General features: G+C 40.6%; 1 protein-coding gene across 5 annotated transcripts in view; it reads left to right on the forward strand.

Moving 5' to 3' along the window:
* SHROOM2 (shroom family member 2) overlaps positions 1 to 15,009 on the forward strand; it is a 195,717-nt gene that overhangs the window by 63,893 nt on the left and 116,815 nt on the right. For all 5 annotated transcript variants that reach the window (XM_030572478.1, XM_030572487.1, XM_030572508.1 and 2 more), the window contains one exon: positions 6,446 to 6,597. In XM_030572478.1, coding sequence (XP_030428338.1) covers positions 6,446 to 6,597 — 152 coding nt within the window. The remainder of the gene's footprint in view (positions 1 to 6,445; positions 6,598 to 15,009) is intronic.

The following is a 15,009-nucleotide window of genomic DNA, read 5'->3' on the forward strand; positions in this document are numbered from 1 at the left end:
AACGCATACTAAGCTTTAATTATAAAGGATTTTTTCTCCTCATTCTGCATTGCATTGAGTCAGTGTGTCACTGCTTCATTTTACTTGTCTATCTCCAGCTATTTCGTTTGATGTTTTTTTTCTTTGATTAGCTGACCTTTTTACTGTCACTCTATACTATGAGTTTCTAATGGATTTTTACAGATAATCAACATACCAGCCAACACAAAGCTATTTTTTGTTTGGGTGATAATGCATATTTTTATTCATGGGGTCACTGCTGATAAGAGAGTCCTGGTAAATGGGGCTACTTTCACTGTTTGTCTGTTTCACTCTCCCCTCCCCCAAAGAAAGGAATCTCCAAGGCCAAGAAGCTGATACAATGTTGTTCTAAACGAAACTAGATAATGTGTGACGCTGCACTTCCACATCCTGTATCCTGCTTGTTTATACAGGTGTTTCTACGGGAATGTGGGTATTTAAAGTTAGCCAATGAAAGCTGATAAAAAACAGCAGTTAAGGGTCACATTGTAAGGACTCTTGCATCTCTGTCAAGCTTCATCAATTTAAATGTCTACGTGATCAATTTTTCCCTTTTCCCTTATGTGTTACTAACCTGGGATATAGGTTTGTGAGTATCCTTTGAATATGCAGTACACCTTACTGTGACTATTCCTTTGTGTGGAGTGGGATGAAGGTCTCCAAAGGAGAAGAAACACAAAGTACTTACCATACTGTAACACACATACACGTTACCCACGCTTAGTTTGTTCCTTTGCCTGATGCTTCGTGAAATTAATTGTAGCCTCTCTTTCCATAGGAACAGACAGTATATCAGAGTTCAGACAGTATTTTTAATGAGATAACTTTGAGAGAGTTTTCATACTCTCAACCCATACTTGATTCTCTATACTAAAGTTTTTTGGGTGACATTGCAGGAAATGCATTTTTGGAAGATGTCTTTTTTTTTAAGTCTGTTGCCAGGACAATTTGCTCTTGATTATTTCCATTTGTCTCTTAAGCCTGGACAGCACACACAGTTTATACTGGCATTACTGTGTCAGTTAGGGTGTGATTATTTTTAGTTTTTTGGTTTTTTTTACTCTATAGTGCTATATCAATACAGCCCTTAAGGTGGATACAGTTATACAGATATAAAGCACCTACCAGTATAGGAATAGCTAAAAGCACCTTTTACTGATATAATTGCATCCAAATTAAGAGGGTTTGATGTTAAGCCTTTTTTTAAATTTATAGCGAAGTATAGATACCAGTTGCCTTACCTGGCATTCCTCTCTGTCTCACTGAAAAACTATTAAATTCCTGTAAATGGTTGAAGGTGGAGAAAGGGTTTTTTATAATAGGAGTCTGCATCTCTACCTGTTCTCATCTTGTTTCACCCTGCGTTGTGGCTGTTGGCTGATTGTAGACCGACATGACGTTAAATATTGCCATGTTTTTGTTGGCTACTCTTGCCAGATCCAATCTTATAGCCTCCCGCTGACTTTTTTTTTAAGGCTTTCTTGTCCAATATTTAACTTGTTTGAAATTTAAATATGAATATCAAGCCCAATTTTATGTGTGTTTCGGGGGGGGGAGGATTTAAAATTTGGATTCGAATACATAACATTTCATCATTTGTAAACTTTCTCCTGGGTTTCCTACCCCACTTGTCCTGTTCCTCTTCAAGGAAATCATCTTCCAAGTCTGACAAACACAAACTCATCTGTGCTGATGCTCAACTAATGATATGAACTGACAATGACAGTAATGCTGCTCATTCTTGTTCATTCTACTAAAAGAATCTATCAAAGTAGGGTAGTTGGTGGTGCAAATGAAATATACAGTTTAAATCCCTAAATGTATGAATGAAACAAATGGAGAGGACCTGCTCCCTGGCTTGGTTTTGGGCAGACTGTCAAAGTGACCTGAGTCAGATTCCTGTCTTTCTTCTAGTGCAAAACAAAAAGAAACACCATGTTCAGTACTGTGTGTAAATGAGAAATGGTTCCAGCCCCCTTTTGTCCCGATGTTCCTAGTATTTATCAGGATGTGTATTGAGAAACATTTTTTTGTGTGAATACAATTTTTGCATGTCTGTGTGTATTTGAGGTATGAGAAAAAATTGCACAATAGTTTGCACAGGGGCATTTGACAGTACTGAAAGAGTTCTAAGTTTGTCTGTGGGGCAGGGTTGTAGTTCCAACAACAGTCTAATAGAGCGGAGAGTACATCTGGTATACAGATAATATGGTGAAAGTAATAAAATCAAAATTCATGAAGACAGGGAAATTAGAATGGCAATAGTAGGAGAAAAGAGGTATAATGTTTTTTGCAGATAGCTTCTCCTATGAATTTGTTAGTTAGTTTTACTTTGTGTTCAGTTGCTGGTAGAGCCTTTATCTTAGGAAGGTTTACTTTAGAGGCATGTTGGTTAAAAAGCAGTTTCTTAGTGTAATTAAAATGGATTGTATTTTTTCCCCCTAGCAAATACTCATACTTGGACCAACAAATACATAATTGGGTGGAATTATGTGGTGTTTTTACACATATTCACTAATCTGTGTTCAAACCAGCAAGGGAAATTTATGCACGAATCCTTTTACGTGGGAGGATTGTACTATATACGATTGTATATGTTTTATTCTTTTTATCTGCAACCAATTTAGAAGCAATATGTGAAGAGACCCACTTTCAGTATTTGTCAGGGGTGCTTCAGCTCAGTCTCGTTTTTCAGTTGTGATTAATGTTGTTTTGGACATGCCCATAAGTATCTTTGGAAGGCTTATGCTATGTGGAATGTGCAGTTCCCCTGCTGAAATGAAAACTCAGAGGGGGTAACTGAATACTCTCTTCAGTCAGTGTATTTCCAGCTCGAAATAAAAACAAAGAGCTTTGCTGAGAACAATGAAAATTTCTTGAAACCCTAGGAGACGGAACTTAAAAAGTGACACTGTCAAGGTCGTAAGGCTCAGACCTTCAAATTGCATATAACCCAGTGGCACGAAGTCTTTCCAGCCCTCAGGGCTGAACCAGTACCTTGCCAGGAGTTTAAGGGCCACAAGTAATTTACATGTAGATATGTTGCTTAAAACTCCAAACCACAATATATTATACATCTTAATGTTTATTCATCCTGGGTTGACCTCTATCCTCAACCCCATAGTCTAGTCATTCACCACTGCTTTTCATTGACATTTCCCCATGCTCTATGCTCCACCATTCTTCAGGCTTCAAAATGCATTTCATTTAAAGTTAATCCAGAAATGCAGTGAAACACTTAAAGGACTTGAGAGCACTTTTTGGGAGGGTCAAGATTCCTGTGTCCCCGGGTGTTCATCCCCTCTCTTAGCTTTGATTGACTTGTGACTCTCTTCTATGGCTGCCTATAGCAACTATGTATTTCCATCTCTCACTCCTTGATCTCCTGACCTGTTTGCTTGTATGGAAGTGTGCTTTCCATCTCTACTCCCTTGCTCTTCACTCCACCATACAACTGAAGTGGGATTTTAATTTTTTAATGAACCCATGAGATTCGCATAATACCCTGGCAGTTGTGAGCCATGGATTGTGCATTAATTGTAAGTGGATGTGGAAACCTACCTGAAATGTAATGATCAGCATTTTTAAAAGACACGATTTGAAATCTACTTTACTATTATCAAGTAATTTAAAAAATAACCACTGTTTTAGAAAGGTCTGCACATACAAAATATTTAGTTCATCATTTTTTACTTAGACATTTTTGAAGAGAGCAGGTGGGGTGAGGTATTTTATTGGACCAACTTCTGTTGGTGAAAGAGAGAACCTTTCGAGCTACACAGAGCTCTTCTTCAGGTCTAGGAAAAGTATTTAGTGTCACAGCTACATACAGCGTGGATCAGATTGTTTAGCATAAGTAGTTAACACATCTCCTAAGGACCATTCAACAAGACAATCCTCATGTTAACTCTCATCATTCCAAGAAGTATTGCTTTATTTTATCATTTTACTTGCAACTGTATTGTTGAAGCATTGCTTTTTTTTTTTAACTTCAGTTTATAAACAAAGTCTCAAATACGCACTCCTGAATTGTATTGGATCCATATGCCTTCTTTGTTGAATGTATCGTGGCAGATAAGTTGTGAATACGTGTTTTGTTTTGTTTATTTTTGTTTGTTTTTTACTAATTATGTAGTAAATAACTTGGCCTGCTTTTGAATACAGTAGAATGTAAAACATTGTTGTTTGTTTATGGTAATAATTATGATGTGCTAGGTGTTTTCCAGCGATTTCAAGAGAGTACAGGCCCTGTGAGAGGAGCTCACTATCTAAGAACTGGTAGACAAAATTATGGAATGAGGAACAGCTAGTATAGAATTTTTATACAAGTCGACTAGATTCTTTGTAGGAACACAGCAGGAAGAGGTTTTCAAGAGGGCTTTGAATGTGGCCAGGTTAGGGGCTCTGCGGATGGACTCGAGACAATTGTACCATGCATAGGAGACAGTATGAAAGAAGGCTTGGGTATGATTGTGCAAGAAGCAGATGAGGATGAGGAACACTGGAAGAGCAGAAGCAGTTTGAGTGGGGGAGGCATGACACAAAGCCTGACAAAGATGGATAAGCAGGGAGGGGGAGAATTTTATATAGAGCTTTGAAGGTGATGACAAGTGTTAAATCTGCTGTAATAGTGGATGGTGAACTAAAGGAGGGATGGATTCAATGAGGGAAATGACATGATCATGCAAGAAATAGGACTTTAGTGGCTGCATTTTGTATGGACTGAGGGGGAGGCCAGAGATGATGTGGTATTTTGAGTTGGGATATAAAGAGGACCTGAATGAAAGATTTAGCTTTGAGAAAGGAAAGAAAATGGCAGATCTAGGAGGAAGAAATGAGAAGATTTGGGTATGGTATATGAGCAGATGAGAGGGAAGAGTCAAAAATTATTCCTAGATTGTGGATTTGAGTGACCAGAGGGATGGTGGTGTGTGTACATAAAAGAAGTTAAGGAAGCCAAGGGCCTGATTTGCAAAAGAGCTGAGCACCTACAACTACCATTGAAGCTAATGGGAGCTGCCAGTACTCAGCAAATCAAACTCTTGTTTTGTTTTTTTAAGATTAACAACATCTGTAGTTATTACTAGGTTTATCTCTTATGTGATGACGGAAATTGTCAAATACTAACTCTTCTTACTTTATCTGCCTGTCAATTAATCTGAATATTATGAATAGTTTGAGTAAAATGTGACCAGTAACATTTTCTGTAGTCCAGGAAGGGTGCTAGGAAAAGCAGTACATGCCTTCCATTGATGTACACCATGAATGGCCACCTTACCTGGGCATGTGACACATTCAGTCTTTCCTTACTAGTTCTCAGACCTCCCTCTCTCTTCCCGGCCAGAACTGCTGTGTAATTCCATCAAGCATTGTAAAATCCTTGTTTTCTTAAAGGAAATACCTTCTTCCAACCCTAGAAATTAGTTAAGTTAGACATCGGATTCATTACAATAGTTCATATTTCCCAGATACAACTAGTTTCACAATATTTTGGTTACCACACCACGTCAAACATCTTTTGGGTGGAATGTGGTGGTGGTGATGGTGGTGGTATCAGCTAGTTCATCTGGAAATCTAGATTTTAAAGTGTTTGTCCAAGGCTCTTTTGTGCAAGCATAGTTAACTATATTGGCCACACATTGAACAGAGGTGAGGCTGTCAAACTCAAGATCACAGGTATCCTTCGCTTTCACACCAAGGACACAGCTGTACTACAAGCATTACAGTGGCATAGCTACAGCTATGCTTCGGTAACGCCATAGTGTAGATGCTTCCTATGGCAGTGGAAGGGTTTTTTCCATTGCTGTAGGCAAGTCATTCCATGAGCAGCAATAGCTAGGTCAATCGAAGAATTCTTTCAACCTAGATGCACCTACACTGGGGGTTAGGTCAGCGTAACTCCAGCGCTCAGAGGTGAGACTTTTTCAGGCCTCTAAGTGCTGTAGTTATGTGAAGAAAACTTTTCAGGCCCTAGATTTTTAGTGTTGCAGCCTTCTGCTCAGGTAGCCCTTCCTTCCTCTCTTTTCTCCCGCCTGATCTATGCTTCAAACTTAGATTAACTTACCTATGTCACTACCACTGCTCGGGGAGGTAGATTACTTATCTTGATGATTAAAAACCATTCCACTGCTGTAGGAAGTATCTGTGCTATACCGCTACAGCTGCATAGCTGCTGTAGGACCCATAGTGTAGACATGTCCTCCCTCTCCCTCATAATGCTTATTTCTGTTTCCTTACTTTAGCTCTAAATATTTTTAACAAGCAAATAATTCTTTTGCATTTTAACCACTTCAGTGTGTTATTAATTACCCAGTTATGTAGTACCAATAAACACAATGAATGTTTTTTACTTTTTATCGTTAAAAAAAAAGTAGTCGTTATTTGTTCTCAATCCTTTCGCTTTTTTGAATTGCTTTGTCTTCAGATTGAAGAAGGGAGCAAAGCTGCAGCTGTTGACAAGTTACTGGCTGGAGATGAAATTGTCAGCATCAATGACGTGGGCCTCTCTGGGTTCAGACAAGAGGCGATCTGTCTGGTGAAGGGATCTCACAAGACTCTAAAGCTTATAGTGAAAAGGTAAGCTCCTGACGGACAGCCCGGCTCTGCTTTTCAAAGGAAAAGGGCAGACTAAACCTGTTAGAGAGCAGCAGCAATGATTTGCTGTTTTACGTTTTTCTCTGCACGAGTCTTATTAGGTGGCATTCACATTTTTATGCACAAACATTATATGTTGCCTCTTGTTCCGAAGGAGCACAGAATCTCAGTGAGATTAAGTGCTGTGCAGGCATTGTATGGGGGAGTGAAGGTCCAAGAGCTTTGGTGTGGTACAAACAGAATTATTTCACAGCTTCAGTCTCTGCTTCAGGAAGAAGGGAAGGGAGATGGCAGGCTTGCCCTGGCATTGTGGCAATAATGACTCTGTTGGGTGCAATAGCTACATATGTGATTGTGAGGAATTAGTTTTGTGAGGGGCTGGGCGGGAAACAGTTTTTTCATCCTGCAAGAATTTTAGAGATTTAAAAAATATATATTTTCATCCTGAATCGAGATGAAAAGTCAAAATCTGAAAAAACTTGATGAATCAAAAATATGGAAAAAGAAATTCACTCAGTTCAATGGAAATGTTTCAATATTATCATTTTACTTATGTACTATACAATAGCTTACATTTTGAAACAGCTTATGTTGACCTTTAAAACGGACAAAAATGTTTTGAGAATTTCAGAAAAACATTGAAACAAGTTTCAAAATGGGAAATCTGTCAGAACTGATTCTTTCCTGCAAACAGGTTCAGATTTGATGACTCAACCTTTTTTGATGGGGGAAAAAATCTTGTCAAAAAATACATGACAAGCTCTTTAGTCATGTTCATTGCAGATGGTTGTGTTTTAGAAGTGAAAAGTGCATTTGTGTAGAGCCAAAGAGAGTATTGTGCTGATTGGGTGATACAGCACATCAATTCAGATTGGCTTGAATGTTAATGTTGCCTTAAATGGCAATCCTTAGTTTGTGGAGATAGCATTAATAGGAAATGAACATGAACAGCCTTTACTTTTAGCTTAAAAAGGGCTTTCTTGTGGGGATGGAAGAAATTAGCAGAGCTGCTGAATCTGTCACCCAAACAGATGGTGCAATAACTTACAATTCTATGAATAACAGGTTCAGGGAGTTCTACCAAAATTTGTACAACATCAGGACTAATAAATAAAAAATTGTCTGAACTATGATATGAATCATATTGGTCTCCATCAACTTGATCCTGCACTGGCTACTCTGCTGGAAGAGATTTCTCATTAGAGCAGTGCTGCTCAAACTATGGTTTGGGACCCCAAAGTGGGTTGCAACCCCATTTTAATGGGGATGCCAGGGCTGGCATTAGACTTGCTGGGGCTGGGGCCGAAATCTGAGCCCCACTGCTTAGGGCCAGATCCCAAAGGCATCAGCCCTGGGTGGTGGGGCCAGGGTAGGCTCCAGGCACCAGCTCAACAAGCAGCTGCTTGGGGTGGCCAACGAAGAGGGGTGGCACGTCCGGCTCTTCGGCAGCAATTTGGTGGCAGGTCCCTCCCTCCCTCCTTTTTTTTTTTTCCGCTGCTTGGGGCGGCAAAAATCGTGGAGCTGGCCCTGGGTGGGGCTCAGGTTACAGGTTGGGCAGTGGGGCTTTGATTTTGGCCCTCAGTTGGGGCGGTGAGGCTCAGGAAGGCTCAGGCTTCAGTCCCCCTTCCTGGGGTCATGTGGTAATTTTTCTTCTCAGAAAGGGGTTGCGATGCAATGAAGTTTGAGAGTCCCTGCATTACAGTGTATTGCGTCAACCACCTGTGCTCTAGATCAGCGGTTCTAAAGGGGGGTCTGAATCTCCGAGCCCTGGTGCTCCCCGTGGGGCAGAAGTTCTGAGCCCATGGGCAGTGTTGGGGACATAAAGGGCATTGCGCCCCCAGCAAACTGCAGCGCAAGAGCACAGCAGTCCTGGGGGCAGCGCCACACCTCACCCCCCATCTCCTCTTCCCACCACCTGACCAGGTTGGAGGTGGGGAGCCGGAGTCGGGCAGTGCGGGGCAGCTGCTGCTCTGACTGGTGCCATGGAGCAGGCAGTGGCAGCATTCCCTGCTCTCCTGCTGGTGCCCCAGGTTGAAGATGCTCCTCTGCTCCCAGCCCCCTTTGCTCCCTCAGAGGCAGCTGATAAGAGCCCTCCGGGTGGGGAAACCCAGCTCTGTGTCTGGCAGACCCCTCCGGGAACAGGGACCGCAGGGGAGTCCTTCTAGCACACAGCCCCTAATTCCTCTCTCCTTACACCCTGAGCAACCCCCCTGCCCACACACAGCCCCTAGCCTGCCCGTTCCCTGCACCCACAGCCCCCCCCCCTTGTGTGCACATAGCCCCAGCTACCCCATCCCTGCAATTTGAGCTATCCATTGTCTGCACACAGCCCCTGGCTACCCACCTTCCTGCGCCCTAAGCTATTTTCAAACTTTTGTAGCTAAGTCCCCCACCTTTGAGTTATAATTTTTGGTTGCTGAGGTGAGTCATGGGGTGGAGGTGGCACTCACTCCCTGGACCCTGCCATCTAGAGGTGGCTCTAGCCTCGCTGGCTCCTGCCCCCACAAAATAGAAGTCAAACTACACCTATGCCCATGGCCCCTGCCAGAGTCCCCCCCCCGCTGGGTCCTGGAGTTTTTATAACATGTCGAGGAGGGTCTCAGAGAGGAAAAGGTCGAGAACCCCTGCTTTAGGTAGATGGTCTGCTTATTTGGTATCCATAAAATCTGTAAAGACAGCACAGCATAACTATTGTGTATCATTTTCTGCTCTGTCTAAAGCTTCCATAAATTTCTAGACACATTAAATATTGTGATTATTAACCTACTGTGCAGAATCTATGCGAGTTCTGATCTGTATGGGAAACTAGTAGGAGGTTTTTTGTTGAAACATCCTAACATAGGCATAGCTACACCATTAACATGATGTTGGGGTGAATAGAGACAGGTCACCCCTCTCATAGAGGCAACTCCTGTCTCCTCCCCTGAGGTGTTGTTTCTTTTTGGAGCCAATAAATCACATATTCACTGGTTAGGGATTTGCACTTGAATGCACAGGAGATGCACGTGCCTTACAAGCTATACAGGCCAGTCCCTAGGTACACCCTGCATATGATTGTGTAGCAGACAAGGCTGTAGGCAATCTGTTTCCATCCCTTTTTCTCCTTTCCCTTCCCCACTTCCATCACATGCAAGCAACATGGATAGTACTTTATCCATGAGGCTGAATGAAGTAGCAGCCGTGGAGTGACTGGGGAGGGGAAAAGTATACTTCAGCTCCTGAAGAACTCCCCAGATCACAGCCTGGCTGATCATTTGGAGCCAGGATTTGTCCCCTTACCCCGTTCACATCTGAATCGTTTCAGGGTGTCTGCATTTTCAGGAAGGCAATAAATACCGTGTTCTTTGTTCACATTCTGTGTGTTTGAAAGGTTATTTTCACAGCCATAGAGCTAGAAACACGTCTTTTAAAATGAAAGTTGAAAGTATGCAGATATCTATAAATCCTCATTGCATGCTTTTTATCAAAGGGTTCAAAATAGTCGGGTGGTATTTTTTATTGTAAATTAAGGCAAAGTTTTCAGACACGTTCTGCTTTCTCTTATCCTATCCTCGTCTCTTTTGGGGAGGGAATGGCTACACAATGCCTGGACTTGAAAGTATTTTTTTTCTTTCACTGATCTTTATCTGCAAATTATATTTCACTGATTTAGTTTGGTAAACACTGACCCACCAAGAGCATCTTTGTATTGTTGACTGTTTCTGTTTGTTTGCTATGTATCCTTTGTCAAGCAATAGTAACCTTTCCCTAGCGTATTAGTTTCTAATACTCTGTTTTCTCTGAGTGTCAAAATGACTATTTATTTTAAGCAAACAACTAATGTACTATGTGAACTTTCAATTCAGCAACCAAGTACAGTGTTGGGTCACATTTGTCTCTGTTTAATAATTATATTTGTTCCTAATATCTTTGGGAGTTATCTTGGTGGAGAAGCTGGAAGGCTAAAATCTGGATTTACATCAGATTTTTTTCTTTGCTTGTTTATTGTGTGTTGTCAAAGGGTAACTCTTTCTGCAAGGATTAGAGTGAATCAAGGCAGAAAATAGCTTTTTAAAATTTTCATATACAAAAACCTTTTTCTAAAATTATATTCCTTTGAAATATAAAATAAGTTCTGTTGATGAAAGTGGGACCAGGCCAGAGAGCATTTGGTCTCTTTGCCATTTCTGAGCAGTTCACACATTTGAAACTATTCCATCCAAGTCTTATGCTTTTATCCTTCACTTCTTCTTTTCCTTATGCAGTAATTCCCAGCATATCTAATATCTAAGTACTTTGGGACCTAGCAAGCTGTGCATTTTAAAAGTCCAAATCTTGGCCGACTTAGATGGAGCCAAGGTTTGAGTGAAAAAGTTTTGCTGTGATATTTAACAGCCTTCATTCACAATCCTGATAAATAATTTTAGTTGTCCTCACGCCAGGTATAGTTGTCATTTTGCTACTGTGGGTTAGTAATGTCAATTAGCTATCATAGAATTATCTATTCTGCCACTGGTCTTTAAATAGTGAAATGTCTGAATAGTTTATGCAAAAGAAAGTTGGTGTTATCCAAACAAAACTCTGTTTTGATACAGAATTCTGGCACTAGTCTGCAGGCCATCAACATGCTACTCTTGTTTGTTGATTTCTCTTTTGGAAATGCAGCAGGGTTGAGAGCTAGAAGTAGATAAATCAGCTACAAATATTTGCCACCGTTGAGCCAGTCCCATAGTACAGTAATGTTTGAAAGTAGTTTACAAACATTAATGATTGAACAAGTGCAATGTTCTTTTGGTTTTGGTTGAATAAGGACCCTGGAGGATACATGTTGCTTAATCAAGTGGGTTTGTTGAAACAAAAAAATGTTAATTATGTGCTAGTTATTCAGTGTTACTGTGAATCACTTCTTGTGTTGGTGCCTTTTTTGGAGAACTGGAGAAGAAAATAAAGCACATATTTCTTACAGGAACTGTTTGATTTCTCTTGGTAAACATGTACACAGTACACGTGGTAAACACGTACACAGTAGTTTGTGTATACACACATGATTAAAATAGCTCAGTACCAATGGTACTAAATAAAGGAGTGTGGGTGTATCTGTATATAATAAAATATGCGCGCGCAATGTTTAAATGTTATTTCCCTAAATACCATTCTGGTTAGGGGTTTATGACACATGCTGTCATTCAGTATGTGTCAGAATTTTTTTTTTAATGCTCTGAATAATTGTTTTCATTACAAAGTGTTGAGATTACTATTATAATAACAATAAATTGTCAAATAACTATAGTTTGTAAATCATATTCTCCCAATTGGACTCTGGTGTTTTTTATCCCCTGTCGGGGAGGGGAACTATAGTGTGATCTCTTAAAAAATGCTTTGAAACTTACTTAAGTGGGGCTGAAATGCCACCCTGCAACTGCACCCCGTATGTCTCATGTCCGTCAGTATCCATCCTGTATTCCACGTCCCTATGCACACAAACGTATACATTGTGTATACGTGGGTATCCATCCCATCCTTCCCCTCCTCTCTGTTCCCTAGGAACCTGCATCCCCTTTCTCTCCTGACCATGAGCTAGATCCAGGGGTAGGAGGAGAAAGGATCTCTCCTTGGATTTCTTTAAACACAGTTCCCACATACTGTCACTCAGGTTAATGAGGGTAAGGATGGGTGCGAAATTTTTCTCTGTTCCTGTGACCACTTTCCCTGATCACCTCTGATTGGCTCTTGGAACTATCAACAGAATATCTGAAGCTGGGGAAAAGGAAACAGAAGCTGACACAGGCATCCCTGCCCTGCAGTGACTTATGGTGACAGGAGGCTGAGACTGCCACGTAATTCAACCAGCTGCCCAGGACTTTGGCCAGAATTGCAGATAACTGAGACTGGCTTTAAAATCCTAGAGTAGTACTGGCATGTATGAAGGTGTCATTTTTTCCCTTGAAAGTATTGTTTGTGTTGATGACTCTTTAAATTGTAAAAACACAAAATATGCTCAGAACGTTGATCAATCTTATTTCTCTAAATCAGAAGACAGAAAGCTGAATGTGCTTTAAAATTTTATCTTAGTGCATCCCGACTGGTAGGATTTTGTTTTAGATGTATCTTAATTTCCTAAAAGGAAAGAGACCAGTCTGAAAAGAACAAAATCACATATAATCTGAATTGTAAATACTCATGAGGAAATTTAGAGTTTTGTTTATTTGCATGTCACTTTGTTCACGGAGCCATCCTTTAATTGTGGCATAGCAGTGACAGAGCATATATGTATGTACAGAGGGTTTCCACATTCCACAATATGTGGTACAGTCTGCATCACCTAACATTTTAAGAAGAGGCACAAAAGGTCTAGAGAATATTCATAGCTATGATATTTTAAGTCAGTATCATCCAAACAGTTACTCCATGGTATTGTAGAGTATTTCCCTATAAACCAACTTTATTCACGGAGAGGTAAATATTAGTAGAAGCAAGATATAAGGTCATTTTGGCATTAAATTAAACCCATGTGTTCTTGATGCTTGGCTCATTCACATGACAGGCAAAAATAAATCACAACAGTTACTCTCCCCCTTGTTGCCCTGTAAGCATTCATTCCCCTGTACTGGAACACATCTGTAGTGTGGACTGACCAAGAAAAGTTATGCTTATTCGTGGCATTTTCAGCCAGGTTTTTGGAGTAGCTCAAAAAACAGAGTTTATCATCTACCATCCCGTTTTCTCCTTCCACTTTCCTCTTTTCCCAATCCCATTGTTTTCACTTCACAGCCATGCATAGGCTTGCATGCAGTATTCCTTACTTTAATAGGTGAGCAGGCACTCTCTGGCACACACATAACTACGCATATTAATTTGTGAAAAAGTGGTTATGGTAGGATGTTTATGTATTATCTTGGAGTGTGAACATTTCCTCTTATGAAGGGATGGCTACATGGAGCACTTGGTATAGGTGAACAGTTCTAGGCTCAGATCCTTCAGACTGGCTGAGCTGTGTTTGAAAGAAGGTTACTGGGAATGGTTGGGCAAAGGGTGAAGCCACCTGTACTTTTTCAGGGACTAGGGCTGGGTATGCCCACACCTCTATTCAGCTGATGGGGATAATGTTGATGGAGGCTTTACTCCAACTTGGAGTCAAGGTAGCTTGCATTGGTTGATAACTAGAGAATTACTGATTTAAAGCAAAGGTGTTTGCAGGTATGAATGTATTTCACAGTCATGTTAGGGTGTGTCCACTGAATCTCTTTGATGTAGACAGGACAGGAGTCCAGCGCCCTTTCTTTTCATTTGCTTGTTTTCCCCTTTAGCCTATTACATTGCTATGTACTATAACATTATGTAGAGGCACTGATTTTGTTTATAAATTAACATCTAGAGCAAATATATTTTTCTTTATTATTATTCTAGCATATATAGACTGACTTCTGAGAAGGCGGGAAGAGAATTGTTGGAATCATTAAGGGGAGATGTATAAGCTTGTGTATTTGAAAGGAAATCATCAAGGCTAACAATGTCCATTTTTTTAAATCACAGAAGTTCATGTTAATTAATTGATTGGGAAAAAGGGGCATTAGAAGAAAAATAACTTCCCTGGGGTGACACATGTATGTTCAAACAATGGACATGTAATGGGCCTCCCCACAATTTGTAGCTAGTGAGGATTGTTCCCCCATCTGCCTAACCATTGGACTGCTCATTTTATTTTCTCAAGAACAGAGTAGTGGCATTTCAGTATTCTTCTTGACTATGAAGGATTCTGTTGAGACACTTAGCACTGTTTTCCCACCTCGACTGTCTGGGGTTTTTTTGTTCAGCTGTATTTTTTTTAAAGATGTTTTCTGATTTTACTTTCTCTGCACTGTTTTTGGCCCTCACAAGTTCGTTCTGATTGTGGTGTGGCCATTGATGTTCCATGATAGGTCACCACGGCTGCCTCCTGATTCCGTTCCAGGAATCTGCTCAGCTTTGGGCCTTTGTTTTCAGTGATACATGAATAAAGTCTGCAGGGTGACTGGTTAGCACCACTTCCATGAATAGATCTTGAATTATTATTATTGTACCTAGTTTCCGAGAAGGGATAATGATTTGGTACTTTGAACTTTTTGTGTGCTTTTGTTTAAAAACATGGTTTGATTGTGGAAACCCTCTCATATGTCATTGATGTTTTAGCTACTGTAGTTAAAAAGCAGTGGCTTTTTAATTCCAGCTTCCTAGCTTTTGAAGGTCAAAAGGGACCATTATGATCATCTAGTCTGATGTGTATAACACAGGCCATAGCATTTCAGCAGGTGAACTGCATTAGGGTGGTGTTTTGTGGGGCGCTTTGGGCAATGCGCAGAAACTGCTCTTTGGGAAAGGCCTGAGATCAGAATCGTATATTCCTACTCAACAGGAGTCTTGTGGAAAAGACTCTCT

The sequence above is a fragment of the Gopherus evgoodei genome, chromosome 1, assembly GCF_007399415.2.
Source record: "Gopherus evgoodei ecotype Sinaloan lineage chromosome 1, rGopEvg1_v1.p, whole genome shotgun sequence".
NCBI lineage: Eukaryota > Metazoa > Chordata > Testudines > Testudinidae > Gopherus > Gopherus evgoodei.